General features: G+C 33.8%; 1 protein-coding gene across 2 annotated transcripts; it reads right to left on the bottom strand.

The window, feature by feature from the left end:
- Positions 1-656: 656 nt before the first annotated feature.
- Positions 657-5498, bottom strand: LOC133692682 (serine/threonine protein phosphatase 2A 59 kDa regulatory subunit B' gamma isoform-like). 2 transcript variants are annotated; one of them, XM_062113787.1, is made up of 2 exons: positions 3689-5498; positions 657-1423 (listed from the first exon to the last, which is right to left on the bottom strand). In XM_062113787.1, exons 1-2 carry the CDS (start codon positions 4922-4924, stop codon positions 983-985), a joined length of 1677 nt encoding a protein of 558 aa, XP_061969771.1. In that variant the 5' UTR covers positions 4925-5498; the 3' UTR covers positions 657-982. The 2 variants fall into 2 exon arrangements, with proteins under 2 accessions (XP_061969771.1, XP_061969772.1); XM_062113788.1 differs by having other exon boundaries at positions 657-1372; positions 3689-5493.
- Between the last annotated feature and the right edge of the window lie 21214 nt (positions 5499-26712).

Raw genomic sequence — 26712 nt, 5'->3', positions numbered from 1 at the left:
CCGTGAATTCATAATATAATTGAAATATACATGCAGAGACCAGGTATTTCGTCAGCTTCGCTGGGGGTAATAACCACCACCAGAATCTAATTGATGGCCACGAAGAAATACCATAATATTCAAGGTTCAAACAAGAATTAGTCCTTTGATTACCCCTGCCATGCTGACCATGAGAAAGTATTTTCAATTTTTTCACTATGAACTTTAGACTGCACTCTTTATTGGGCTGGTTTTTTAAATACATTTTTGAAACAAAATAATTTTTTTTATATTTTTATTTTAAATTAATATTTTTAAATTATTTTAATGTACAAATATAAAAAATATTTTTTAAAAAATGAAAAATTAAACCGCTCGATAAACATTGATGTCATCATCTTGAAATGGTTGTCGTGAGTTATAGAAACCACGTCAGAAAATCATCTTTAGAGGCTACAACTTCCTCAGGACATACAGAATGGTCTCTACTGAACAAAACTTTGCCACTCTCCACAGACAGACTGCTCCAGGTTAGCAAACACTCACCAGAAGTGTTGACAAGATGATCGTGCTAAGGCCCGAATGGCAATCAGGGAGCCATGGAAGGAAGATTGTAACATGTTTTGGCTTAAATGGTTGCGGTTTAAAGAACTAGTAATGTCATAAAAGTTGAAGAATGGAAGGAACAATCTTCTTTGCATCATTACAGAAAATAAATTTTACAAGGTGGGAAGTACGAGGGACTACCTCTATGAATCAAATCCTTTATAATACACACTTACAATTTCATGGATGAGAAGAAAAGATGGAAGAGCATAGAAACCAAAAAAATAACCTCAGTGTCTCAAAACCGAACCTCCGTCTTCTGCACTGATGAAATATGGACTTGTGAGAGAACCATGCGAAACAAGGCCAAACAATTCCTACTTGCACCAAGGAGGTCACCAGTCAACACCTTTATATCCTTCATGAAGGTAAACTCAGTTTACACCAGTCAGAGCTCTCAACCAGCTGCAGTGGCCCGAGGACTTGTCCCACTAGCAATGGCGACAGATGAGATGAACTTCGAGACAAGCACAGCTTCATTGCTTACAACCTTAGAGGTCGCCACATCTTCCAAGCATTTCCAAGTTAAATCTCTTTTCTCCCGTGTCTCCATCTGTTTGACTTCATCTTCTTCAAATTTGACCAAGCATTCATCAAAAATTTCTTGATCAGCGTCTGAGAATATCTTCTTGACATTCAGGGTCAAACTCTGAACAGCTTGGTTCCAATGCCCCCTTGTATTTCTCTCCAGAGCTGGGAAGATTATAGGCAGTATCACTCTGTGATTCTGCGTGATCAAATTTCTTATGTGATCATTGTTCCAAAAAAACAAAGTACGTTCTGCAACCTGCCACAATACCAGATTCCATATGAACAACCCAACGTTCAAATCCAAATCCTTCAGATGGAGCAGAAATTTAGTTAATAACAGGGCAAATAATATGTAAATCCATATGATTCTATTAATATAGATTTCAAGCCAGCGTAAGCTCTAAAGTGAAAATATCTACTACAACGGATGTGAAACTCACTGCACGCATGCTGGAGTGAGTCTCACTCCAGCATCCTTCATTTCTTCTTATTAAAACCTCAATATAATACACATGCAGATTTGAAAACTGAAAAGCATGCTTATTGTGCTAAAACTTCAGCAAATGCATCAATGACCAAAGACAGATCATAGCAAAACCACGAGTGATTTGCACTTCGAGAAAAAACAGACAGTAGAAGCTTCCTCAAACAAGGCTAAAGGTGAAAACCATATTCACGGCACAAAATACTCTTTACATCCTCTACTACAATACAAATGCTGAAGTTTCAGCATCTAGACATTCAACATATTTTCAGAACAAGAAGTTCATTGGCTTTTTCTTCCAACCATTGCCCCACCACTGTGCAGAACAACACATACCTGTAATCATAATGATAATGCAAATGTATAGAAATGATTTTGTCGCTTGTAAATTGTTAAAAATAATTTAGCTTCTTGGCCTCATTAAGTGTCAAAATTATCTATTAGTGCTCATAAGATAACCATTTAATTGAGGGGTTTTGACAAGAAAAGAGAGGTAAAAAAAATTTACATGGCCATGTGGGTAGTTCCATGAAAAGGCATCTGTAAGGTTGACACTTAAGCTAACCTTTTTTTACTTCGACTGCTGCTATAGGGAAGATTATTATGGTGATAGCATAATCACAAAGAAACATACTACTATTGAGTGGTGATGTGTGAAAGAGATGTGAGGATCTGATAGAGGATATGGTGGAGAATATAGAAAGGCAACAATGTAAATTAATATTTGATTATTTACAAATTTTAATGTTGTATGATCATTCTAGATTTTTATTATTAAATTCAGAAATATTAGCATTTATTATTTAGAAATTAAAAATTCCCAAATAATCAAATAATTAATATTATACCTTCTGCAGTAGCTAAGGAGTTATGGCTGCGAGATTTCTTTTAGAGTTGGATTTGTTGAATTATTTCTAAATCAGAGACACAAGTTCCTAGGCATGGCAGGGGACAGCAGGGGCACTTGTGAAAGATGAGAAGTGGAGAGCTATTGTGTTATTCATTTCATGGACTATTGGCGTGAACAAAATGTCACCATTATGGAGTGGAACTCCCATCATAAAGACATTAGCTCAAGTTGTAAGGCCCTTGTACAGATGGATGCTTCCATAATACCTACTTTTTTTCCATTATCATGGAAAGTATCTCTAGACTTTTCAATTAACCTCATAATGGTAAGTTACGCTTCTCGTTGATTTTATCTCAAGGGGTAATCTTATATACTTCCCATGAGCTGAGTGCACCCCTAAGTTTATCTCAGAGAGAAAAATCATGGCACTTTACACAGCCTTCTTGATTTGGATATCAAATAGCAAATTAAATACAACAATGAAGGAGTCTTGAAAGAGCATATTGAAAGGTTCTTTAAGGTATTGAATACTTAGTCACATGAGAAGAGGATACCTATCAAAGATGCATGATAAGAAAATATGGCAAATGACGTGGAAAAGAAAAGCTCATTCTGTTAGATCCCTTTATGATTTCACATTATCTGCACATGTTAATTCCTTATTACATGGAAAACCCAAGAGCAAACAAAGTTATCAATGGAACTGCATGTTTTTTAAACCAAGACAGATGTCTACACCTCTCTTCATCAATATCATAAACCCAGCTTGTACAATTCAGTGCAGAAAAATTACCACAACCAAGTAAGCACATAAATGCAGAAATACACAAATCCCTTGTAAATACTGAAAATCACAAATTTCTAACTAATTACGAAGTGATCACAAAGATATCAAACTCTCAATTTTATACACACACATAAAAAGTGGTAGAAATAACTTGGTGATAATCTACACGTGCAACTATCCAATTTGGAATTCATATATCCTCATGAAAATTATTAAAAAATCATCTAATGTGAGATGGAAAAAATAATAATTAAACAAGTTTCAGTTGCAATGAAATGAAATGAAATGCAAGAATGATCAATAATTACAAATATAATGCCAATAATGAGATGATAAATGAACTTACTAAGCAGCAGCAGAAACAATAAAACAGTAGAAGCTAAAAAAAAAAAAGGGTTAATATTTTATCAACACACAAACACAAAAATAATAACCATTCTAAACCCAGTACCTGAAAATGTGAGCTGTTGAGGCAGCGACCAATTTGATGGAACAAAGGGACCATGCACCGCTGAAACTCTGCTGCCTGAGTAGCCTCTAAAACTTCCTCCAACTCACCAAGAAACATAACTTCCTTGGAACTATTAGTCATGGGCCAATACTTCAACAGACCTCGGACTACAGTATCAGCCAGCTTGAAATCTTTCTCCACAAATTGAGTTATACAATATGACAGTTGCTGATGATACATTGATACACATTTTGGCTTGTGAAGTGGAATTAAGGCACGGAGAAGGAAAAGCTTGTGCTCTTCCTTCAATGGCAAAGCAAACCCATTAATAATGCTGCCCAATATCTCAAGCATTTCTGCAATCCCGTTATGCCTCTCTGTCTCGAAAATGAATATGTAAAAGATATTGTTGATAGCTTTTCTAATGAATGGTCGATGTACCATGAACTTTCCATAAATACGGTGGAGTATCGTCTTCAAATACTCCCTCTCTCTTTGGTCTTCAGAATCAAATAAGTCCAGCAATCTCAACACAAATGAATGGTCAATGTATCTCTTGGCGAGCTTGGCATCAGTCTCTGATGAAGCCACAAATCTAAGCAGAAAATCATACACAATCTGAAGATGAGGCCAAGCAGGCTCCATAGCTGGTTCTTCATCTTCAGGGTCAAACATTTCTAGAATCTTTTTATCATGGTTCATGGATGGAAGTGTTCTAAACAAATTGGCTGCCACCATCCTCGTAATTTCTTGCATTGCAATCTCATTGAACTTTGAAGTAACAGTTGAAATATAATCAAGAAGCTCATGCAAAGTCTGCCTCTTAATGTCCTTCTCTTTAAGATTCTTATAAGGATCACTAAAATCAAACACAACGCAGCACATATTCAACTTCTTCATAAAGAGATTATGCTTCTCCGAGTTAGGAACATCACGAAAGCTAGGCAATGCCTCATAAACCCCAGAAGTCATCAAAGGATCCAATTGAGGAGCTGACTTTTTCCCTTGATTCCCCTTGCTATTTGGCACCAGGCTCCCATTGTTCAAGCGTGAAGCGCCCGAACTCGGATTCAAAGATTTGGACGAAATGGAAGAGAGCTTTGAGTTGTTAATGGAACTGGGCCCATTAGATGAGTTCAAGGACGAGTGGGCATGGAGTCCACTGTCATTGTTTGAATCGTTACTGGATGGTTTTGAGGGTTTTCGAGGTAGCTTACCCAATATCTGTTTGATCATATCTGTTGCTATGCCAAAACCTAAGCCCTAACCCTGATCCTAATGTATTCCAGCAAATAAAAACCAAAGCTTCCACCTTGAAAACACTTCAAAACTAATCCATTTTTCACAGCTAGGCAACAGAAGCCTAATCAAATTTGTACATTTAAAAAAGGCTATCCATGTAAGCCTCTTAAAATTCAAATTCCTACCTCAGGATTCATAAACAAAGCAGGGAAAAAAACCCACTTGAGGAAATTTCATATACAGAAGGGGAAATTACTTACATTGATGACATGAACAGAGAGATCTGAGAAAACCCTAGAAATTTGATCTGAGATTGATAAACCCACAATTTGATTTGAGAAATAGGGGGGAAACAACATGAACAAGATTATCAAATTAAAAAAAAAAGAAGTCAAAGTAAAATTTTACGACAGGAAAAAATAGGAAAGTGGGAGTTGCATTTATAAAAATAGTCAGATTTTTTTGTTCTTTGTTTCTTGCTCTGTGTGCCAAGTTTAGGAAAGGGTAAATTTTAGATAGCCCAAAAAAAAAAAAACAGAAGAATTGAAACTCCGGACTGAACCCAGCCCGGCATTCTTAGCCGCAGCCTAACTCGGATCCAGTTTTACAATCAATAAATTTTTTTTTTGAACTGGTGTGATTTTGTTAAAAATTTAGATTAACTTTTATTGGAATTGATTTGGTTAAAACTAAGTAAAAAAGAACACATTAATTATTTTTTAAAATATAAATTTAGATTAATATATTTCAGATATTGCCACGGGTTGATTCCAAAATAAATTTAATAATTATTTTTTTGTTTTATATTTTTATTTTGCTAATAACTATTTTTAGATACTTTCTGTCTTTTTTTTCTAAATTATTTATTTTTGATGGATTTATCTTTTCTAACCTCATCATTTATTTTGCCCAAGTGGGTAAAGGATTACAATGGAACCCATTATCTAATGTCTTTCATAAGGTTGACTTTTTCATTTGACTAACTTCTCCTCCCATCTAAGTCATCATATGATATTTATTTGTTAGATTTCTTTTTTGGATTAAAATCAATCCACTTTGTCCTTTTATTTTTTTAATGAATATTGTTAAATTTCTCACCTTTGGATCGACCACAATTGACATTCCTTTTCATTTTTACTTTTTTTTTTAATGGAAATCACTAGTACAAATTCATTTTTATTGTTTGGGTGGAGTTGAATTTCTCATGGTTATTAAATTTGATTGACTTGGTAGATTGATTTGAAAAATTCAAGATTCAAAGTATGACCTAGGTTGGATTTTTAGCTAAATTAGATAAAATATTGATTCAAACAAACTTGTTTGATCCCATCAAGTTTTAGTAATCTAGTTGACTGACGAACCCAAATCAAACCCGGTTGGGTAAACAAACATGAATATTTTAATAAAACCAGTTGATCAAAGTTGACCTCGTGATCCAAAGGTTAATTGGTGAGCTAATAACTTGGGCTTTTTTCCAAGTTAGTCTCTAGATTGAGTTTGACAATTTTGGAATTTCTTTCCTAATATTGCAAATGCAAAATTGGATTTTATACTAATTTTGTTGATATGTATGGTAATAATGATATTAACTAGTGGAATTTAAGATCCAGTTATAATTTTTTAAAAATAAATAAATAAAGATTTTCTTTTCTTTTCAAGTACTTTTATTAGTTTTGAAATTATAAGTTGACACAAATAAAATTAAAACTCAGAGATTTCACCCTTTTCTTGTTCTCTACAAGTCCACGTGAACTATAAGTTCATCTTCCTTAACAAAAAATGAAAAACATTCTATGTTTAGTTTGAAGAACAACAAAGCCCCTGGTCCGGATGGCTTTAATGCAGGTTTCTTCAAAAGAATGTGGCACATAGTTGGGGAAGATGTAATCAACGCTGTTAGATCCTTCTTTCAGACTCGTAGAATGCTTAAAGAAATGAATGCTACATCCATTTCTCTTATTCCTAAAGTTGCTAATCCTACAAGGTTGACTGATTTTCGTCCTATATCTTGCTGCAATACAGTGTACAAATGCATCGCTAAGATTCTAGCTGGGAGAATCAAAGTTGTTTTGCCATCCTTAGTTGGTCCATATCAGACTGCTTTTATCTCAGGACGGCGAATCAGTGATAACATTCTTTTGTCTCAGGAACTAATGAAAGGCTATCATAAATCTACGGGACCTGCTCGTTGTGCTATGAAAGTTGATCTGATGAAGGCTTATGACTCGGTGCGGTGGGATTTCGTTGACGCCATGTTAATAAAAATGGGATTCCCTAGAACAGTCATTGATTGGATCATGGTTTGTGTTACATCATGTCAATTCTCTACCAACGTCAATGGTGAGCTTGCAGGTTACTTTCAAGGGGGAAGAGGGCTGAGACAAGGGGATCCATTGTCGCCATATTTGTTTGTCCTATGTATGGAAATCCTTTCGGGGCTATTCTGCAAGATGAGTGCCAACCAAGAATTCAAGTTCCACTGGAGATGCAAGAAGGACAAAATTTCTCATCTTTGTTTTGCTGACGACTTGATGATTTTTAGCAACGGGGATGTAAAGTCAATTCGTATGATCAGAACGGTGCTCACAAAGTTTCAAGACCTATCAGGTCTGTATCCAAATCCAAACAAAAGTGACATCTTCTTGAGCGGTGTGTTAAATGCTGAGAAGGAGCAAATTATTCATATTCTTGGGTTTAGAGAGGGGGAGCTCCCTATGAAATATTTGGGAGTACCTCTTCTCTCATCCAGACTAAAGGCTGTTTATTGTAAGGGCCTCGTGGATCGAATCACCTCTAAAGTTCGACATTGGACTTGTCGAACACTCTCGTATGCAGGACGGGTACAACTGATTAATTCAGTCTTATTTTCCATACAAGTCTATTGGGCATCTCTCTTTCTCTTACCTGGGCAAGTAATTAAAAATGTGGAGCAAATTATGAAATCCTTTCTTTGGTCAGGTTCAGATATGAGAACTACTGGGGCTAAAGTGGCTTGGGATCAGGTATGTCTTCCAAAAAAGGAGGGGGGGCTAGGAATAAAACGGATAACAGAATGGAACAAGATTGCTTTGTTGAAACACATTTGGAACCTGTGCAATGACTCAGATGGCTCAATATGGTCTACTTGGATCAGATCCAATCTGTTGCGAGGTAGGAATTTCTGGACAATCAAGACGCCACAGAATTGCTCTTGGGCTTGGGGAAAGATTCTAAAGCTGAGATCCTTAGCATGGCCGAAGATGAAGTACATCATAGGAGATGGAATGACAACCTCTCTATGGGTTGACAATTGGCATCCTCACAGCCCACTCGTGGATTCTTACGGGGAAAGATTCATCTATGATTCAGGTATGGCCAAGAACGCGAAGGTGAATGTGCTAATTCATAACTCAGAATGGAAAACTCCTACCACCCAAGCTATTGGCTGGCACCCCATTATAGAAGCTATTCCTTCCAATTCTAATCCTAAAATGGGGCAAAAGGATGAGATAGTTTGGTTGGATTCGCCAAATCACAGATTCTCGATCAAAGTAGCTTGGGAACAACTAAGACGTCATCGTCAGATGGTTGAATGGCATGACATTGTGTGGTTCAAGAATGCTGTTCCAAGACATTCATTTCTTCTATGGATGGCTGTCCAACAGAAACTCACAACTCAAGATAAACTTCATCGGTTTGGTATACATGGTCCCAATAGATGCTCGCTCTGTCTCCGCAACAATGAGGATCACAACCACTTGTTCTTTGAATGCTCCTATACTAAAGCGATCTGGTGGGATGTTTGTGACAGATGCGACATTCCAAGAATGACAAAAGGCTGGGATGAATGGATTCGATGGGCCACTGTCTCTTGGCATGGTAAGAGTTTCGTCAATTTTTCTCGTAAACTGAGTTTTGCAGCTACAGTGTATCATGTATGGCAAGAACGGAATGCAAGGATCTTTGCTGGAATGTCTAGAACTTCGAATTTGGTCTTTAATCAAATCGAATGTATCATTCGTGATAAGCTTGATTTGATGAGGAATGTCGCACCAACAAATGAAAACAAAAGGATCCAACGAGCTTGGAGGGTGAATACCATAGATTCTTAATTTGTTAGTTAGCTGGTTGTATTGGTTTCCCTAACGAATCCAGTGAGGTTTCAGTGTTATGGTCGGTGGCTAGCTTGTAGCCATCTGTTGTTTTATGTTTCTGTTATCATTGTAAATCTGGGGTATGCCCCTTATAATGTTTGTATCTTCTTCTTTTAATACATACGTCAACTTACCAAAAAAAAAAAAAATGAAAAACATTTCATGAAAGCTAGCCCCCTCAACCTCATTAACATTTATCATCATGAACTATTAACACGCTTACAAACAAGCCCCTAAGGATAGGAAACCACTTTCTTTATCTTTTCTAAATTATTATATGATACAAGGAGTAAAGACCCATGTCAAAACCCATGTCACATATTTCCTTCTCTCTAAAGGAATGGCATGCTCCTTCAAAAATGTTGTCATTGCTCTCTCTCATACTCTTGCTAATATTTATACTACTCGGGGATATGGCCTCTTCTCCATCCTTGTCCAATCATATCCAAGTTTCTTTTTTTTTTCTTTATCATTTTAAGCTAAAAATGGATAAATCTAAAAGGCATTCCTTCTTTTAAGTTGATTGGGTCAAGATGAGATACATGTAGTTAAATTTGATCAGTGAAAAAAGATTACCTGTAATTTGTCATCACTGGTTATATCAATAAAAAATGGCTAAAGCATATGACAAGAAAGTCAGACCTAGGGTATTTTATGAAGGAGATTTAGTGCTGAGAAAGATCTTACATCTACCAGGAGAAGATTAGAATAAGTGGGCACCTAGTTACGAAAGCCCATATACAGTAAAGAAAACATTGTTTAGGGGAGCTTTGTTTTTTACAAGAATGGATTAAGATGACTTACTTAGGCCCCTGAAATTTTGACTTTATAAAAAAAATAATATGCGTAGTGTACTAATCTTCTTTAAATCAATAAAGTTTGGATATTCATTCACATTACATCTTGTATATTTTGCAAATGATCTCTAAAGGCTCAACGAAAAAAAAACCATTTTTCAAAAATCATTCTCTTAAACAAAGGTTTTCAAGATTGGACTTTGACTAATATTTTAAGAAAAATCAATGATCTGTCAAGAGCAACGATTCACCTAGCAAGTCCTTAGGAGATGGCTAAATACCTAAAAACCTAAAGGAATGACTTAATATCAAAGTTTGCTATGTAAAATCTACATGAAAGAAAGACAATAAAGTTTTCATGAGTCATGAACTCGCAATATAATTCTGTGCAAATCACTATGGTAATGAAATCAAAATTTATCAGTCCTAATCAATCTTTTTTGAAATGAGGAAAGACTATTTTTGATATCCTCTAAAGATGAATATGTCTTTTGTAGTCCTAATTTAAGTTGAAGTGTTTTTTTTTCTTTGTAAAATAACCTTTACTCGGACCACACCCCATATTTGGGGCAAGTATTAGAAAATGATAAGAATAAGGTATTTGAGAATTTCCACTAACGATGAGAAACTAGTCGGAAAACATAAAAAAAAGGTAGAATACCTGTGAACAAAATCCATGAGATCTTGATTGAGGTCGTAGAATAGAAAAGTCCAATAACCCCAAAAGAAAAAAAAATAAAGGTTTTGATGAACAAAGCAAAAGCTTCTCCTGTTGAAAAGACATACGAGTATCTAAAAACCAAGCAAAAGCTTCTCTTATTGCTTTGATGAACAAAGAAAAGAAAAATCATTAAGGAACTCGCAAATGGAATAGAAAAAGGCATTAGTATTGGTATCTTGATATGAGCAAATAAAGAGATTTTAGAAAAAGAAAAGCCGATTAGATGTTCGATCAAAGGCTTATAGTGAAAAGAAAAACCTGGAAAGATCCCTTGTCTCACTTCTAAAAATGAAGGTATTTGATAGCATAACATATGCTGGAAGAATAGAAGAAGAAAAAAAGAATGAAAGGGCATAAAGGAGTGAAAGTGATCCTAGACCCATAAAATCCCTCAAACATTATTTGAGCCCATGAACTCCTTTTCTTTAATAGCCATGAAACTCAGTCTTCATTACATGTCTTGAAAAGTTTATTCTAACCGAGCAAGCAGGAAAAACTAAAAAATGGTGCTCTCAAAATATAAAGAACCATTTATAAGAGTCATGATGAAGTGAGTAACTATTTGTCTTTGTTCATGTTGAGAAAATCCAAACACAAAACTTCAAACAAGTATTTGATCTTTTTTGAACTCAATACAAAATGAGGCCATCTCCTATACCAAAACACCATACTAAAATATCTTCTTCAAAAACCAATACAAGTTATGAGAGTTGCAAGAACATTGTTATTTAACATGACAATAAAAAATCTCAGGTTTTCAAAGAGACAAAGTAAATCTTGTGAAGTCTTTGTTAGGGACCCTAAAAAAAACAAAGCATGTGTCATGAGTATTTGAAAAAATCATAAAAAAAATAGCAGTGTTGTCATAAAACAAAGAGTTTTAATTCATTCCCAATTAGAAAAAAAAATATGATAGCATTCACCATGACCTAAATACTCATAAAATAAGAAGGCTACATAGGCGGCTCGACACTCAAGATTAGGAAGTAACTTGCACGGACTTGCCCAAGTAAACTGGAAAGGTGAGTCGGTAAAAGCGACCATCTTAGAAATTACAACCGTTAGCAATAATAAAAAAAAATAAAGAGATTATGAAGAAATAGGGAGCTATATTTCAAAAGGCATGTATTGCATATGGTTTAACCTCAACTTTGAAATAGTGTTGGCGTGGGATTCACTAATCAAAAAGAAAGGCAGTGGAATCTGCATAAATGAATGGAAGTCAACAAATGGCAAAAACATCCCATCTATAAGGTGTGAATAACTCAAGCTATAAAACCATAGTTCTAAAACCTGACTCGGCCCAGCGAGTCAACCTGGGACTCGGCTGACCCAAGACTGGAATCGAGTCGAGTTTAAGAAAAAACCATATATATATATATATATATATATATATATATAAGGAAAACATCATTGTTTTAGCCTTTTACAGTCAAACTATTTGCAACATGAAGACAGAAAACCTAAACTCTTCAATCTGCAAAGCCATACCAGTTGCAAAAAAGAGTAGAGGAATTTAAGCCACATGCAAAAGACTTCAAGGCAAGTCGTACCAGGTTTTGTAAATAAAGTAAGTAAAAAGATCAGTCAGCCATTATCTATTTGCCTTTGCTTCCTCCTTAAATCTTAAAATCTTCTCGGCATGTAATAGGGAGAGAGATGCTAACGAGATGCTGCTAGAGTTAGAAAGTGTAAAGCTGACAGATCCTGGATTTTAGGTCATACACAAAACCATTTGTTGTTACATGTTTCTCTTCAGTTTTCTGTTCTTCATTGCATAATTCTTCCAAATAAAATAGTATGATGGCTATTAAATCACCAATGGATCTCCGTTATGGCTTTCTGGCTTTTCTAGTTTCTAGCTTTTTTGGTTATTAATTTGTTGTCATTTAATTACATGGGTAATTCATGTTTCCTGAATTAGTTCTCTATCTGCATCTCCCTAGTTTTAGGCAAACTAGTCTCAGAACATTTTCTGATCCGCTATACTTGTTTCAAGAAGCCATCAAAATTGGTCACTTCAATTGTTGATTTTTGTTTAAAATGGGCAAGTCACCTGAGAAAATAGACAAATTTCAGGAAAACATGAAAGCTTGCTGAAATTCTTTTTTGAAGTTGAAAAAGGGTAAATCATCTATGAAAATAGATCAATTTTTGAATTTTAAAAGAGACGAGTTACCCGTGATAATGAAACCATTTTCTTTTAAAAAGTGAAGTCTTTGAAATTCCAAGATGGTTGAATCACCAAACAAGTCTGATAGACATTTTTTTTCATAAGTTCACTATGCAAAATCTTGATGAGATTTTGCTTCGTGACCATTGTAAAGAGGAAGCATTTGTTGTTACCTAATTTTAACCCCATAAAAAATCAAGAAAAGAAAATACAAAATACAAGATGATATACATAAAAAAAGCCTAGAAGATTGTCCAAGTTGGTGGTGAAGGACCAAAATGACAAGTGAAAAGGTTGGAGGACTAAAATGTATAAAATTCATAAAATTGACAACTAAATTTTGATGGACAAAGAGCTTCATTAGTGAAAAAACAAATTTAAGTAAATAAATACAAATTTGAATAGGTAAAGATGTAATGAGAATTTTAAAAGGTTTAATTAATCTTATTGGGGACTTGATTGCAAGGAAAATTAGTTTTTGGAGTCAATTTGGGTGTTAATTGGAAAACTCAAAGGCATAAGTGTAAGAATATTATAGTTTGATGGGTAATTAGGGACTAGATGGAATAAATCCAAAATTAAAAACCAAACTGAAAAAGACGCATGATTGTAGTGACCGAAATTGATTAAACCAGGGGTCAAATTGAAGAAAATTAAAAGTTTGATGGTTGATTAAGGGTCCATGACCACAAATCAAAAACTAAAAACTAAAATAAAAATGGCAGTGAACTTTGGGGCTGATGATTGAGTTTGGCAGGGGTGAAATTGCATGAAATTATGAGTTTGAGAGGCAATTACGGGTGCAATTAGAAAAACATGAACTAAAGTGAAAATTTTCAAATCCCAATTAAAAACCCTAATTTCTAGGGTTTAACATAAACGACGTGTCATTCGACCATTTTTTAGCTTTTTCTTAACAGTTTTGGTTGACCGAGTAAACACTTTCAGGGGCGAATAAATGTGATGTCTCTAACCACCTCTAGGGTTGTAACTACCACCATTCAACTGAGAAACACCCTTTCTACAAAGATCAATTACTCTCATCAAACATTTACATCCTATTTTATTCAAGGAACCCAACAATATCTTGTCCCTAATTAACCATCACTGTATTTTTAGATTCTTGGTTGATTGAGTTGGCTCCTTTAAATGAATGAATGTGAAGCTACAAACCTCTAAATTGAGTAAGAATAGATCCAACCTAAATGTATGTTTCTCCTTTACTAAGTTCAGGTCTCTAATGACGTTTACATCAGAGTTGCTCCGACGAAACCTCGAAATTGATTAACTCAATTAGTCTTGACTGAGATACCAATTTGTGCAAAACCATTTAATTTTCTATGTGTTCACATGTAAATTCTTAAAGGGTTCTTATCAAGGGTTATAAATCTTTCATCCAAAATCATAAGGTGAGGGATACATGCCTTTGTCTACAAACAAAAGAAAACCATCTAGACAAATTTATTATAAAACCACCATCCTAAAACCATTGAAGAATAAAGGTTCATGTTGTTAACATTTGTCTAGAACTCTTTCATTTTGATCAAAGGGCTAAGTTTTGATCAATCTATGTTTGAATCCATTAAGAACCCTGGCAACACCCTATAAATAACCCTTGGAAAATGAAAAAAAAAAAGAAGAGGAAAAACATGGAGAAAAACACTATGAAAAGATCATGGTGTGAAGGTTCAAGAGCCTAACATAGAGGGTCTAACAAGCTTTGGAAGGAAAAGATAATGAAAGGGAAAAAAGGAAAGAAAAGAGAAGGAAAATAGTAGTTCATAGCCAACAAGCTTGGAGAAGGTATAACCATGTAAAAGTTCAAGTGTGGAGTCCATGTGACCTGCTTATTCATGCTTTCTTAATGTTTAAACCTCTTTTGATGTTGAAGAAGGTATAAGCATTTGTTTTGTTTGATTTTGGTGCTTGAATAATCTAATGTTTTTTAGCAGAGTTCGTTTGTTTTTTCTTGTTTTAAGGATGTTTTAGATTGCTCGAGTTTTCGTTATGATAGTTTGTTTTAGTTTTAGTCAATAATGAGTTACAGAGGCTTACTCTAAAAGCATGATTTTTGGTTTTGATACTTATTTGATTATATGTTTTTAGCCCAATAACATGTTAATGATGTATTTGAGATATTTTGATTGGTTTTTTAATCTCTTTTATAATAAAATAGTAAGTTGCTTTTGTTTATGGGTTAAAGATTTTAGAAGCATGCTAATCAATTTGATATCTTTTAGTGTAAGTCCATGGTTTATACAAGTATGTTTTACATATAGATGTTAAAAATGTCAAGTTTTGAATCCAAATAGCATGAATATGTTTGTTGATTAGCTTCGGCCATTTTGAACTTTGAAACTTCATGCATGTTATTGATGATTTAATATTATTTGTTAGTTCTTTTGATTTAACTATGCTTAATATTGGTAATGTGGTTTAGGAGGACCAAAAGCAACATGTTTTAGAAGTCTAAGAGGCTAGTTCTAGGTTTAACAGTATGTTGGGACTGGGTTCCTGGGTTTGGTTTCTTCATGTTCTTAGGAAGAACATTGTCTTGACCTTATGATTTGGCCCAACTTTGTTCCAATGTTTTACACTAAACCATTTAGGTAACTTGACTAGTATATAATCTAGGGTTTATTTGCATCAATAACAAGTTTTAAGGTGTTTTAATCCTAGGATTTTGGTTTTAAACCAAAACCTATTTTACAAAAACGTGTTGATTCTTTGATAATCAATGTGAATGGATAGATTATAGATCCTTACTTAATTTCGAATAAAACACTACCCTTGATTGCATGAAAACTTGTATGGATTGAGATTTGAGTTTGCTGAGTTCATGATGAATGTTCTTCGTGTTCTTCATGATTTGAGTGTTTTATTCGTTTTTTTTTGTGAAAATATTTATGTTTTGTGTTAATTTTCAACTTTGGTTTTGTTTTGGTTTAGTTTTGAGTCAAATCTTGTTTTTGGTTTTGGTTCATGATTGAACCAGTGTCTTTAGGTCTACCCATTTGGTTTTATTTTGGGTCAAACACTTAAAGCTTTGTTTGTATGAACAACTTTTTGTTAAAAATGTTTTTTTTTTTTGCCTAAGAGAGTGTTTAGCAGACACACTCTCAAGTCCATTTGGCAATTTTCTAGGGAAAGAAAATATAGTTTTGTCAAACATGACCTCACAGAAATACATATTAATAAAAAAAAAACAAAAAATGATTTTTTCTTGTTGCATACAGCCCAATCCTTACAAAAATTGCATTTTATTTATAAAAGGAGAGAAAATGTTTTTAACATTGTTTTAGAAAATTTGTTTTTTTGTTTTTGCAATTTTTTTTGAATTTACAAAAAGTTCGTAAAATTCCTTAAGTATTTGGTCAATATTTTAATAACCCTAAAAATTTTAATTTCTGAAAATTAATGGTCAATATTCTGGTATAAATGTTAAACCTACAAAGAGACTGATATTTAAGTACCAAGAGTTGACTAGAAAATTCTTAGAATTATTTTGGATATTTACTGATTTTAATTAGGAGTATTTTTTCACCACAATACATGAGTTGTGAAACAGTTTCGTGTTACAGGATAGGTGAACCTTGTTAGGACACTTACATGGATTTTTCCTATAAAAATTTACCTGGGCATATGAACTCACAATCAATTCAAAAGGTCAGATTTATTCATAAGCGTAAATATTTGTTCTGAACTATTGATGGACCACTAGGTAGAAACCCATCAAAACTTTTAAACCACATAATGCAACTTACCTCATGTTAGATGCACTAGGGGTGCTAATATTTTTTCTAGCTACACAATCAATCCCTTTCCCTGAAATTTCAAATAAGACTAGTCCACTCGGGTTTTCTAATGACCCTAACCCAAACAACTAGGTGGTGATTCCTTGATCTCAACGCCACAATGTCGTGCACCCACATGGGACAAAGAGGAAGATATTCCAATTGAGAAAATGGAGGATAAGGGTATTGTCTAACAAAAAATTAGGGTTATAGGAAATATTGAGTTTATAGAAGCTTGAAGGCCATTTGCACTTTCTCTATTCTTTATTAAGCTTATATCTCACTTGTTCATGTATTGACTACCATTTTATTTGAGTCAAGAAGGTATGTTTTTCTTTCATCAAGAATGTAGTTAATAATTTTTATTTGAGTCATAGAAAGTTATGAATAATGACTCTAGAGACCCTATATGACTTTCTTGATTCTACAAAATAATAGTATGTGATGAGTTGTATGAATGTCATTTTATTTGATACTCAAATAAAGATAAAACAAAAATATGTTGTATATTCAATTTAACGATGAATATATCATGATATGAATCAAGTCAGATCTGAATTTTACATTAAAATATTTGTTGACTAGTTTTGTGACATCGTATATATATCTCCAACTGTACATTAGAATGGTTTGAAATTTTTCAGGGAGATACTAGACACGTAGAACTATATTTTGGTAAATTTTCAAGTCAAATGAGGTTCGAGAATATATTATTTTATAAGGTTGATATTTCTAGACAAATCTTGTTGAATATGCTAGACTAAACATTTGTGTGTTGTTTGGGACATAACTGGAGCTATATGAGCAATTCTTCTGCGATTCAAGTTGGTCTGGAAACTAAACATCTTAAGATATCCAATCATATATGGTAAGCCTAGTAATTCATCCAAACGAGAAAAAATGACATGTTAGCTTAATTATAGATGGTGGTAGTTGCACTAATGTAGCTAGTACTGAATTAGTTAGAAAGTTGAACTTGCACACTAACAAACATCACATACCTTATAAATTACAGTGGTTGAATGATGTCAGTGAAGTGAAAGTGAATAAGTAGGTTTTGGCTTCTTTTTTCTATTGGTAAATATTGTGATGAGGTGTTATATGATGTTGTGTCAGTGCAAACTAGTCACTTATAGCTTGGTAGACCATGGCAGTATGATAGGATAATTATGTATGATGGCTAGTAGCTTGTACCTGGTGCCTAGTAGGCCAGGGTGGCTGGTGACTAGTACCTACAAAAGATCTTCTTTTATAGATTGCAGAACTCTCACATGCTTAAGTAGGTATCATTTTAGAAAGAGAAAGTATGATGATATTTTAAAGAGATAGACTCCAAAAAATATGTATACTAAAAATATTAAGAATTAAGAGATTGAGAATCTGAAGCTTGAAGAATTCATAAGGTATTTATAGCCTATGAGTCTTGTCTTTTTTTATGGGAAGAAAGGGCTAGAGAGTAATTTTTTCTAATAGTATTAATAAGGGATAATATGGTCTTAGAAAAATTCTTATACACCTAAAGGTGTAAGAGGAGTAAGATTCATAATATAGCTAAACTCATGGCGTTGGGCTCTTCCCCAAGGTTAAGCCTATAAGGTAGGCTCTTCCTAAGCCAGAGCCTATGAGGGCTGGGATCTTTCCTAGAATGAGCCCATGAGGTTAGGCTCTTCCCTAGGCAAAACCCATGAGGACCGAGCTCTTCCTCTACGTTGAGTCTAAGATGCTGGGCTCTTCCCTAGACTGAACATGAGGGCTAGACTCTTCCCTTAAGTTGAGCCTATGAGGTTGGGTTCTTTCTTAAGCTGAGCCCATATGTTTTTTGGGCCTTTAAGTTTTTTAGACCCTTTAAATTTAGGGTGTGTTTGGTATTGCGGCTGCTATTCTGGTTGTGATTTAAAAAAGTTGTTTTATAAAAAGTACTTTTAGTTGAGGTTGGTTTTGAAAAATATATGTTTGGTTAAAACTATGGTTAAAATTGAGGTTGGCCAAAAAAGTAGTTTAATGTATTTGGTTAAGAATGCTTTTGAAATTGAGGTTATAAAATATTTTTAAAAATATATATATTAATATTGATGGTTTTTAATTTAAATATTATAGATTTAACTATTATTATATCATGAAATAAATAATACTTTATATAAAATATATTTTTTTGTTCCATTAAACCATCTACAATTTCATCGCGTATGAAATACATCCGACAAGAACTATATTTTTCACAAATTTCTTAAAAGCGCAACAACATCAGGTAAAATATAATCAGAAAAAAATTAGGATTGCGATCAAATTTTGCAAATGCTACATCATCAAGTGATCTTCGTCTAATTTATGTAGTGTCATTAAATAATGTTTAACACTAGTTTTTTTTAATAAAACACAATTAAAATATATTTTTTTATTTTGTTGGGTCGGACTCGGTTCAATAGATTCGAACCAGACCGGTCCGACCGGAACAGTAGACTGTTTAAGGAATAAAACTCATGAACAGTAGAGCCATGCTCCACTGTTCATGGAATAAAAAGGAATAAAACCCATGAACAGTGGAGCATGCTCCACTGTTCATACGTTTTATTCCTTACAAGTAGCAGCTCCTAACTGCTTCTTGGAAACTTGTGGCACACCACAGTTACAAGTGGGTCCCACAAAGAAAAAACTAATTTTCTTACCTTACCAAACAATAATAGTTGTGGCTGCGGGTGAACCTCACCCGCAACCACAACACCAAACACCCATTTAGATTCATCAGTAGCCCCCCAAGTCTTTGTAATATTGATATGTAAAGACTTGTAAAAATACTTGGTTACCATTACGAGTGTTAGAATTTTCTTTATATAAGAAGAGGGATAGAAACCCCAGGTAATATACGAAAGAGTATGTTTTTAAAGGTATGCACCATTGTTGAAAAACAAATTTATAAGTATGTAAAGGGAATCATGGAGGAACTCATACTTAGAAAGTTTTTATAATAGGTGGAGAAACTCATAGAGAACTCTATTGGAGTAACCCAATATAGAGGAACTCATTCTATTGGCCATTGAAGGAACTCATATCAATATAGGAACCCATTTCATTAGAGGAACTCTTATATTCAAACTCATTAAGGGAGCTTTCTTTAGAGGAATTCTCATCTTCGAACTCATTAGAAGAACTCAACTCCCATTAGAGGAACTCTCATTTTCAAACTCGTTAAAAAAACTCCCATTAGAGAAACTCCTACTAAAGGAACTCTCATCTTCAAACTTATTGAAGGAACTCAATAGAGGAGCCGAACCCAATTGAGGAACTCATTCCATTAGAAGAACTCCAATTTCTAAACTCATTGAAGAAACTCAACTCTAATAAGAGGAACTCTTATCTCCAAAGTCATTGGAGGAACTTAACTCTCTTTGAAGGAACTCAATAAAGAAACTTATTCCATTGGAGGAACCCAATAGAGGAACTCATTCCATTGAAGGAACCTTATGAGGGTGAAACCCGTATTTAGAGAGTTTATAAGTGTTTAGGAGGGACCTAAGGGAGGATGAGCCTATACTTAGAAAATTTCTAACTGGCTAAGAGGAACCCAAAGAGAGTGGTGTTATTGTACTAGAAAGACCAAGTTAATCTCTTGAAGAGTGTGTTATTACACTAAGAGGACCTCATACCAATCCCTTGAAGAGTGGTCAATAGAGTGTGAAAGGTATGTGACCTTCCTAGGATGGCACATGAGCCCTTTAATGAAGAGAGGTTGTACCTAAGAGTGAAAAATCCAAGATCATTCCTAGAGATAATATAAAGTTTAGAAGCCTCATTAAAGAGTCTTGCCAGTCTGAGACTACATTGGAGAGGCGAGAGATCTAATATCAATCATTGATAAATTGGTGAGAGGTTCTTTCGCATCACCTAGAGAATGTGTCAGTCCGAAACTACACAAGAGAATGGAAGATTCGAGATCAACCCCTAGAAAATTAGTGAGAAGCCTTTAGGCATCACCTGGAGAATGTATTAGTCTAAGACTGCATTGGAGAATAAGAGATCTGAAATCAACTCCTAAGGAATTGATGAAAAGCCTTTACACATCACTTGGAAAATGTGTCAGTCTAAGACTACACTAGAGAATGGGGGATACAAAATCAACCCCTAATGAATGGGTGAGAGGCTCTTAGGTATCAGTTAGAGAATGATGTTATTGCAATAAAGAGACCTCATACCCATCCATTGAAGATTGTGAGGCTCTTAGGCATCACCTAGCCTCTTCCACCTGTGTGTGATTTTCTATGACTTGCTTCACCTTGAGCAAGCTTATGTCTAGAAAGGCATAAAGTTTTCTCTAGAGAGCATATTCCCTTACCCCTCTTATCAAGGCATTTAAGGTTATTAGCTCAAGCAATGCTTTCACCTTGATCATTTTCTTATTAAACCTTTTTAAATATGTCCATGTAGACTCACCCTCTTATTAAGTACACTAAATAACTTCTTGAAGCTTTTCTTGGAGGGTATGTTGACGTTAAAACATGTCACTAGCTTGGCACGGAGGTCATTAAACCCTTCAATGGAGTTTGGATCCAAATTATTGTACAATGCACATGCATACCCTTAGAAGGTTATGGGGAGGATTTGTCAAATTGAGTTATTTTCCTGGATGATCAACTCTAAGCTACCATGCAACATGCTCTTTTAGGTCAGTTAGGTCATCGTAGTTGTCCAGACTTATTTTTGTGGAAATATAGTCCTTAGGGATTTGAGTGTTCCATATTTGTTTGAACAAGGGAGAACCTCTCTACTGATGGGGGTTATAGTCATTCTCCTAGGTATACTCATGTATAGACTTGTTAAGGTGGAAAGGTTTGATTTTGCACTTAGGTTGTCAACACAACCTGAGTAAGGTGTTGTACCTGACTAATAAGTTGTTGAAGGTCTGGTTAGGTAGAAGTGTTCGCGGTAATAGGTAGATTTGTCTTATATCCTAGCCCAGGCGTGTCTTAGTCGTGTGCCATGAAATGACCTAGAAATATCAAAAACAAGTTTTAGAAACTAGTGGTTATTTTTCTCTTTTCCACAAACAGCACCAATGATGAGGTCCCAAAAAATCCTACTTTAGAAGGAAAACTTATATGTTGGATAATCAGTTAATCTCTTGATTCTAGCAATTTGATCCATTTTTCTTAGTCAAGATGGTTGGTAGTTTGTACTTGGTGCCTAGTAGGCCAAAGTGACTGGTACAATCAAAAGGTCTCTTTTTTGTAGATTCGAGGATTTTCATATACTTAAGTAAATATCTTTTTAAAGAAATGGTACAATGATATTTTAGAGAGATAGACTTTGAAAAAATATATGCTAAAAATGTTAAGAATGAAGAGATTGTGAACTTGAAGTTTAAAGAATTCATGAGATATTTATAGCTCATAAGTCTTTTTTATTTTATTGAAAGGAGGGGCTAGAGTATTATTTTTTTTCTAATAATATTAACGAGGGATAATATGGTCTTAAGAGATTTTTTATATATTTAGAAGTGTAGAAAAAATAAGATCTATAATGTAGCTAAATTCATAGCGTTGGGCAGAGCTTATGGTGCTGGGCTTATTTCCAAAGTCATGCTCATGAAAGTTAGGCTCTTTCCTAAGCTGAATTCATAAAGGTGAGCTATTCCTCCAAGCTAAATTCATGAGGCTGAGGTTGGGCTCTTCTACAAGGTTGAGCTATTTCCTAAGCTAAGTCAATGGATTTTTTGCGCCTTCTAAAGTTTTGTAGACCCGTTAAATACGGGTTCATCAATTTCAATTGCAGTAATTGGAGGAGAGGTCATGCCCGTAGAGAAAGCTGGAAATTTCTGTATTCTGTTTGATGTTGGGGCCCTGTTTGGTGGAGTTGTTACTGGTTGTATATCTGACAGATATGAAGCTCCAGCTAAAATAGCAGCCGGTTTCATGTCTGTTGCAATTCCTTCAGTCTTACTATACCAAAATTTTGGAAGGGTCTTGCAGCTTGTGAACTTACACTTATGGTGATCGTTGGCTTCTTCGTAGGTGGGTCAATTACTCTTTATCACAACTGCAGTCTCTGCTGACCTTGGCACACATGGTTCTAATAGAAGGAATCCTCGCGCCCTGGCAGCTACGACTGCCATTATTGATGGCACTAGAACAATTGGTGCAATTTTTGGCCCTCATCTCACTGCGCTTATTCTTCCAACAGAGGGATGGAATGTAGTTTTCGCGATGCTTGCAGCTTGTGTTATCACTACAATGCATGTTTTAACACGTTAAATTTCTATATTTACAAGGGTGTTTGTTTTTATGGTTAAATAAGGGTTTTGAAAATTTTAAAAATCTTTTTTTTGTTTCCAATTATTATTTTTTTGTTTTTTAATCGTTTTAATGCGTTAATAACAAAAATAAATTAAAAAATATTATTTTGATCAAATTAAAGTAAAAGATCATTTTAAAAAACAATCACTACCACAATCTCAAATATTATCTTTCCAACAAGAAAAAGGCATCAACGTGGAGGTGAGGCAATGAAATGCACAGAAGACACATGAGCAAAGACACATTATACCATTATTATTAGCATATTGGATTGCGCTCTGCAACACCTTTTGAAAGTAATTTAGGTCTGCCTGCCAAGATAAAATTGTATAGGTTTTTCATGCATATTTCTTAAAAGATAAAATTGCATTTTTATCAAGTTTTAAAATACAAAATGAATATCGTAACTAATTTATAATCATCTATTAGAATTTGGTCAAAATATCAAGAATCACACAACAACTATTTTGTTATTTAGAGTGTTAGGATTTAGTTGTAGACTTTAATATTTGAGGATATAAAATTACACAATAAAGAATAACCTAAGGTATTAAAGTTACAAAATAAAAAATAAATGCAACGCTAAAATTAGGATCTTATAATGGTTAGGATTTAACCTAAGAAGGTAGAGATTTCTTCATGAAGAAAGATGTGTCTTGAACCTTAGATAAGACCAACGAATAGAAACAAAACCTAGATAACAATCAATAGATAACATAGCTTACCTTAGGGAAGGTGCACTAGGGGTGATACATCTTCCCCTTGCACAATTATTTTCTTTACTCAGACTCTCACAAACCATATGTTTCCTAGTGATCATAATAACTAGGCAGCGACTCCTCTAATCATAGCTTTATGATTAAACCCTAAAACCCTTCATTCTTCAGGAGGCAGCTTTGTGATTCAACGTTGTGCATGTCACGATAATAAAATTGTGTTTTTATCTCTTATATAATATTATATATTTATTTAGTATGCATGCTAGTATTTTTGTTTTTATTACAAGTTTTTCTTGAAATATAATATTGCATACTTATAAACTAAACATTTTGAAAAGTAATTTAATAATTTTGGCTTAGAAATTTAAGTTTTTCTTTCTTTCTTTATTTTAGAGAAAGAGAAGACTAATTTATTCTTTATTTAAAGAAAATATTTGACCACCCCTCCCATTGAAAGGTAAATTGATATATTTATTTAAGGATTTTTAGATATACGGTGAGTTTAGTTTTGATTTTTAGAATATCCAAGTATGGATATAGAATATTGAATTATTGGATACAGATATACTTTGCATTTTTTTTCACTCTTTATTTTCTTACTCATTTTAATTTGTTTTCGCGCTCCATTTTTTTCTCATCTTTTTTTTTCTTTTTTTGGCTTACACTTGATTTTTTTTTCTTTTTGTTTTTTATACCTCTACTTGAAATAAAAAGAAAATATGCAAAACGCTAAAAAGATTAAAAAGTTCATAAAATAGCAAAAATTCAAAGAATTGAAGAATTTTTATTGAAAAAAATATATTTTTTTTACAAATGATTTTAAAAAATAGGGGATTGAAAATGATAATAATGAAAATGTTTAATGTTTAAATCATTAAACATTGAACATTTGAACACTTGACTCGTCCACCAAGTTTGAACATTTAAACATTGAACATTTTTACAAATTTGAAGACACGTAAACCTAACTTGTTTTCTGGGTGCCCACTTGACTCGTCCACCAAGTTTTAACGTGTTTGACCCTGTAAACATTTTAATTAAAAAAAAAAAAAGGTTGAGATGGTCATTGTGAGCATGGGAAAAAACGAAAAGAGTCTCAGAAAAGAATTGGAAAAAAAAGAGGGTTTTTTTTCTGTTTGTTGCTTCATGTTTGGTTTGCCTGGATTTTCAAGAAAGAATTTAATAGAGTGATATTCAAGGAAATGTGAATTAGTAAATGTGAAGGTGTCATAATAGAATCCTGACATGACACGAGACATATAACAAAAGCCTTAACACAAAAAAGTTTAAATTGAATCGATATTTTTTTAAATCATTCTAAAAATCATATTCCCTGTAAAAATAAAAAGATGAGACATGCCCAATTTCAACCCAAAAGTTACTACTTGGAATTTTTTATTATTTTCTTAGTTGTATTTTGATTATTTTTTCTATTTAAATTATAAATTTCAATTTAATTAATGTTTTACTAATAAGGATGTTTTCCTTGTATTTAAATAGCCTTGTACACTATTTAAAAAAAAATATCAGAATTTACTCTCTATTTTTCTACATATTGAGGTTGGAATTTTGAAGTTTAAAAAGCCCTAATTTTCATTCATATTATACACCATGTCAATTGTTACGGAGTAAATCGATCTCTTTGATGGACAAAAATGGTAGTAACTCATTTTGTGAGCCATCTGAGACACTATAAGAGCCCATGAGGCAACAGAAAGAGCTCAATTACAAAAGCTAGATAGTTTGGAGTAAACATTGACAATAATTTCAAATAACTTAGGCACCATTTGAAAACGTAATGCAAATCGCATTCCATGAAATGTTTTTTTTTTTGCTTAAATTTCTTTTTATGGTTTCAAATTGTTTTGATGTGCTAATATAAAAAATAATTTTTTTTAAAAAAAATATTATTTTGATGTATTTTTAGACGAAAAACACTTTGAAAAACAATTGTCACCATACTCTCAAACACCCTTTTAAAACATCTAATTCGACTTGCAGAAGGTGCAAACAGGAACTATGATGAGAAGAAGAATATGCTTAGAGTCTTATCTCAGAGCAAACCAAACCTTAGATCTATTCAGGCATCATGTTTATATGGATAATGATGCAATCAAACTTTAAACTAACGTTCTAAAAAATTTATTAAAATGTTGTCAGGAATGAAAGCTTATTTTTATTTTAACCAAGATTTTTTGTTATCAAAAAATAGGACTTGTGATGTTCTAGAATATAGAATTTGTATAAGTAAGCTTTTTAACTCTATCATGGCAAGCTTTGAGACAATTATTAGGGCGTGTTTGTTTACAGGAAAGTGAATTCCTGGAATTCACTTTCCTTGTTTTCTCATGTTTGGTAACAGTATGGAAAAGTAGTCAAAGAAAACTGAATTCCAGTCAAACTAAAAAAAACAACGTTACCAAAGGAAAGTGTTTTCCTTCTGTTAAAGAAAGGAAAACACTTTCCTTTTTTTTCAGCTTCGTTCATTTTCTCAAATACAGAGTCTCTTTTTCTTCAAAATCAATTGGAAGCTGAGCAGGAACAAGAGCATTTTTCTGGAACAAAGCATTTTTCTGGACCAATTAATTTCAGGTATTTGTTTTCCTCTTTTATTTCCTTTATGTTTTTGTCTTCTTCTTCGTAGATTTGTAAAAATTATGGCATAAATCCTTTGATATTCTTGATAAATCTGCTACTATCATATTTTTTCCATAACATTTTCATAACTCTTCATCTTATCTCGTCACATTCCACAGTTAAAACTAACCAAATTCATCAAGCAACCCATAAAAAACATATTTTTTCCATGACTGTTTTCTTCTTCATGAATCACAATCAGGAGAGGGGGTGCGATTTCTGTGAACAGTGAGAGGCAAAACAGGGGGGCCATTTCTGTTAACATAGAAAGGCAAAACAGGGGGGCGATTTCTGTTAACATAGAGAGGCAAAACGGTGGGGGGGCGATCGATTTCTGTGAACAGAGAGAGAGGCCAAAATAGGGGGGCGATTTCTATTAACAAAGAGAGGCAAAACGGGGGGGGAAGATTTCTGTGAACTTTACTGTGAAGCAGCCCCTCCCTGTCCTTGGATCTGGCCACCATATACTTTCTGTCAACCCTTGCTCTTTTTTTTTGTCAAGTCACAACGTTACCAGAGCA

Source organism: Populus nigra, chromosome 4 (assembly GCF_951802175.1).
Source record: "Populus nigra chromosome 4, ddPopNigr1.1, whole genome shotgun sequence".
NCBI lineage: Eukaryota > Viridiplantae > Streptophyta > Magnoliopsida > Malpighiales > Salicaceae > Populus > Populus nigra.
Note: the sequence above shows the minus strand (reverse complement) of the source record. Positions and strands in the feature narration are given on the sequence as shown.